The sequence below is a fragment of the Pipistrellus hanaki genome (genome assembly GCF_964339955.1).
Source record: "Pipistrellus hanaki genome assembly, chromosome: 11".
In the NCBI taxonomy this organism is placed as follows: Eukaryota; Metazoa; Chordata; class Mammalia; order Chiroptera; family Vespertilionidae; genus Pipistrellus; species Pipistrellus hanaki.
The window spans coordinates 66947858-66952757 of NC_140513.1; the positions used below are offsets into that span (position 1 = coordinate 66947858).

The following is a 4900-nucleotide window of genomic DNA, read 5'->3' on the forward strand; positions in this document are numbered from 1 at the left end:
CAAACACTACTCAAAATTCACAAAACTAAGTAAATGCAAAAGTTCTGAGCCTGGGTTTATATAAGACAAAAACATGATGTGCAGAAGCTGGAGTTGAGGACAAAAAAAATGAAATAAAAATCCCTATGAAATAGCCACAATTTCAGGTTCAAGTTCAGATTTTCAAGGTTTATGAAACTAGTGAGCCTCAAGTCAAGATCTCTTAGGGACAAAGAGAACCTTCCAGATGAAACTAATAGGAAATTGGCTAAGGTCTCTCTGGCAGGACGAGAGAAGAGCTGGAAGGAGAGATCTAGAAGGTCCAGAAGGGCACAGGGAGATGCGGGGCTGGGTGTGGGGGATGGGCATCCTCCTCCTCTTATTGCCCCTCCCCCACCCTCAGGAAGCTTTGTGACAAGGTCACAGCTCTGTGATGCAGCCTGGGATTCTGCCCCCAGTGCACTGGCAGTGTTCAGTTGCCTGAGGGCAGCAGTGCGATTCAGATCATGGAGAACCTTCTCTGTCCTCTGAAAAGCGCCATTGCTCCCTGGCAGCGCTCCAGTCCTTGCTGGATGATGGATGTCATCCTTGGCATCGTGTGTGGAGCGCTGCTCTTACTTGTGTACGTCCGCCACTCCGAGAGTGCTGGACCCTCTCCACCCCGGAGGGAACATGGAAACACCAGGAAGGTGAGGATCTCTTGGCCCAGGCCCAACGGAGATTATCTTTTTTCCTTTCTTTTCTTTTTTTTAAATATATATATTTTATCGATTTTTTTTACAGGGAGGATGGGTGAGGGAGGGAGAGTGAGAAACATCAATGAGACCTGCACCACCACCCCCGCCCCACCACTGGGGATGTGCCCGCAACCAATGTACATGCCCTTGACAGGAAATGAACCTGAGACTCTTAAGTCCGCAGACCAATGCTCTATCCACTGAGCCAAGCCAGTTAGGGCTCTTTTTTCTATTCTTATTCCCACTTTTCTGAATGTCCTATGGAGACTCCTGTGATGCGAGTAGAGAGCAGCTGCTCTCAGGAAAGGATAGAACCTCATCCTGCTGGGAACCAGCCAGGCAGGAGGGTTAGAGCAGGGGAGGAGTTCTATGCAGAGATGTCCCACCAGGAGGCCAGCTGTGGTGGGGCTTAGGGCGCGGCCCCAAACACAGTGACCAGTGGCCAAGGACGGAATGCTAAGGGCCCTGGTTCCCCACCGCCTTCCTGGGCAGGTGCCTCTGGGGAGCCTCCCCTCTGTGGGGCTGATCAGAGGACAGTGGCCTGAGGGAGCCCCTGGGGCCGCTGAGCTGGGGCTGGCGTGGGCTGTGGCCTCAGGGAGCACAGTCCCACCTGAGGGAGCTCCAGGCAGGCTGCAGGTCTGAGGATGTGTGTGTGTTTCTTGAGCGGAAAAGCAGACATCAAAGAATTCAATGGTGCATCTCACATAGAAAATTCTTTTTTCCATTCCTCAAAGAAGAAAACAAAATGTTTTACCCACTTTAAAACTAAGCAAAAGGCCAGCTTTAAATCAACATGGTTTTATTCCTATCATAAATACTCACTGAACCATGAATTTCTCAATACTTTTGGAGAAGAAACAATAAAGCTAAGACTCCACAGAATACTTGAGCATTAAAGAAACTCTGACACTAGAAAATAGTAATAAGTGAAGGGGGCAGAACCAGAGAGCCCGGGAGGTAACTGTAGAGAGTCATATTGTTCACGAACCCTGAGCGTCTGCCGCTTGTCTAGAGAAGAGAATGAGATGGGGTCCCAGCCCCCCGTTTTTCTTGTCTCAGCGTTCAGTGGAGCCCAGGAGGAGCAGGAGCAGCAGGAGCAGGAGCAGGAGGAAAAGTGCAGCTTTGAAAGGTGAGCTTCTGCCCTCACTCAGGCTGCCTGAGACTTTGCCTCCATCTGCACTGTCCCTGGGACCAGGCAGGTCCAAGGATGCCAGCGGCAGAGCTGTCTCTCAGGAAGCAGGGCCTCCGTGGCTCCTGGAAGGAGGCAGAAGGCAGATGCTTCCCAGATCCCATGCTGGGAACGAAGCCTCAGGGCCTGGACCTGGGTGCTTCCCTAGCAGGGGTCCCAGGAGGGCCCTGGGCTGTTGTGGACCAGTAGTGCAGGACTGGGAGCAGGACCCCAGGTCCAGCTGTGGGCGTGCTGTTTACCTTTGCTCAGAGCCCTCCCTGGTGCCCCTGCCTTTTTTCCCCACAGGGACCTAGGGGGGAGGGGGAGCGCAGGGGGTAGTGGATGGAAACACTTTGTAAATGACAGAGCACTACCTGTGCTGAGCCTTCCATCCCTGTCAGGGGTCATATGGCCTTGACCCTGATGCTTGGGCTCCTGAGGCAGCTCTCCAGGGTGTCACTCTTAAAGGCCCATGGCACTCAGCCTCCCATCAGACCCCCTGGCCCTGATCCATCATGTGACCCAGTCTCCTGATTTCCAGCCTGCAGAGAGTGCCTGCAAGACCTGGAAAAGACTCGGGGCCTAATTAACCTTCTCGGAAGGTAAAGAATCTTCCCCTTCTCTCCTGGGTCCTCTTCCCCCGAACCTATGACGTCCCCTTAGGCCGCCTGGCACTGCCCTGGGAGGGGCCATGGGGCAGGGTGTGGCGATGGCCCTGGGGTGAGGGACAGCAGGAGCACTGGGAAGTCAGTGTCAGGACCATGAAGGACCCTGGAGGTGCCCACCCCGCCCGGCCTGCCTACCCGCCTGCTCCTGGCTGCAGCCTGTGCCTCCATCTCCTGCAGCCACCTGGGGAGGCCCCCTGAACAGGGCGGCTTTCGTCAGCGCTCCTGTCAAGACCCCTCTGGTGAGGTCTGCGAAGCAGCGCCTGCTGGAGCCAACGGGCCCTGTGGGGCGCCTGTGGAAGATGCTGCTCCCACCATGTCCCCCTCGGCCTCTCTGGCTCCTGTGACTGAGTGCCCGTTACCTCCGGCCTCCACCTTGTCACCAGGACCGACCACCTCCTCTGTCCCCCTTCATTCGCACTCATCCCTGAGTGCCTCTCGGACACCAGAGCCTTTTCTTTTGCTGGATGACCTTTCACCACAGCCACTTGCACTTTCCTATTCCCCTTCACTTCCCCCTGATTCAGGGGCCCACCCTCCACCTCCCATAGCCTCCTCTGCCTCAGCACCACCAGCCTCCACTCTGACTCTTCCCCAGTGTGACTCAGTGGCACTGACACTGGGCCCCGTCCCGCAGAGCTCATGTCCACACACACCTCGGTCGACTTCTCCCTCCCCAGTTCAACTGCAGGCTACAGTCCCTCCACTGCTTTCCAATCCCCAGCCCTTGTCTCCCTTGGCCTTCCCATCGGCACCCTTGCTTCCAACCGTGCCTCAATCACCGCCCCCACCTCTGGCTCAGGTCCAGACCCAATGCTCTCTACCAGACCTACCACCTTCTTCTCCGCCTCAGATTAGAAACTGTGGAGTATCATGCCCTACAGCCCGGAATGAGACACAATTTTTAATCCCAATTGAGATTCCACATCCAGAACGGCCCTCGTTGCAGAAGCAAGTGGAAAGTGGGTGGGATTTATCCTCTGTAGTCAAAAGGTCTCAGGAAGTCTTCAGTGTCTTCACTTCCAACTGTCCCAAGGACAGCATCCTTCCTGAGAATTTTCCTATTACTCCTGAGCCCCGGAAGCAACTGGAGCCGCATCTGCAAAACTGGCATATGCAACACAGCTGGGAGCTGTCCCCCAAGATCCAAGAACCGCCCAAACCAGGGCAACATCAGAGCGAATTACCAGACACATGTCAGGCAGAGGACAAGCATGAGTCCTCACAGCCCTCTTCACACACAGGTGAAAGCAGCAACGACACACAGAGCGTGGGGCTCCAGCTAAGCCACGTCACAGGGAAGGTCCCAAAAGATCTCTCCAGGGGCTCAGAAAGCTCCCTAGTGGCGTTTCACAGGGTAGACTCTGAGGAGTCAGAAAGTGATGTGATGCTTTTGAGAAGGGACTCCGGAAGTGATTTACTGAGGAACTTAGACAAAAATCTAGAAAACACGCTAAAAGGCCACTTGGGCAGCAAGTTGGGACAGAGGAGCAAGAGCCTGATGAGTGTACATGGACGCTGGCTTGATGTCAGCCACTCTTCTGCCAAGGCTGACACTCACATGGAAACCAAAAATCTGGGAATTTTGAAGGATTGGGAACCCTGCATGAACACCTCTCATGGGGTGGTCTTTCTCGATACTGATGTTCAAAAGGTGCTAGAAGCACATATTACAAAGTTTTGGGTGAAGCACAGGTGGGGCCTGCCCCTCAAGGTCCTCAAGCCCATGCGTCTCGTTAAGTTGAAAAGGGCTCAAACCTCACCCATTCCCCACTCATCTACCTATGCATCTGGGGCCTTCTCAATAGACAAAATTGTTGAGTTCCCGGAAAAAACATCTCAGGCCTGTTCAGGAGAGAAAGTGAAAACAGACGACTCAGTTCCCACCCTGGAAGGTCTCTTCTTGCCCCCTCACGTGGGTGTGAGGAAATGCAGAGTGCTCTGGGAGGGACCCCACCTGGTGTTGGCCATGGTCCTTCAAAGGCCTCTCTGACTAGACAGGAGGGGAGGCCACCATCTCAGTCTGTCTCACTCACCTGGAAGAGTAAGACTGTGGAGTGGGCTGAGCGGGATAGTCTAGATCTCAGTCCAGGTTCAGCCATGGCCAGGAATGATCCAAGAGGGAAAGGGAGGGGTGGGGCCTCACAAGAGCCCTTCAATGGGGTAGCGATGCAGGTGATGAACTTATTATCCCAATCTTTGAGGGCCAAAGAGATCAAGGAGAATATGGAGGCCAGTGTGTCCCCTGCTCTTCAACCAGAGTTGGGATCCAATGTACAGACAATATCCCAAAACATCAATGCACATTTGAAGACTGTAGAATCTCCAGGGACCAGTAATGACTCCCCAGT

General features: G+C 54.1%; 1 protein-coding gene across 1 annotated transcript; it reads left to right on the plus strand.

Annotated features, from left to right (window-relative positions):
* Positions 1-554: 554 nt before the first annotated feature.
* LOC311629633 (putative spermatogenesis-associated protein 31C2) lies at positions 555-4542 on the plus strand (the record flags this gene model as incomplete). Its single annotated transcript, XM_084897901.1, has 4 exons — positions 555-621; positions 1776-1845; positions 2730-2791; positions 3482-4542. 4 exons carry the CDS (start codon positions 555-557, stop codon positions 4540-4542), a joined length of 1260 nt encoding a protein of 419 aa, XP_084754027.1.
* Positions 4543-4900: the final 358 nt, after the last annotated feature.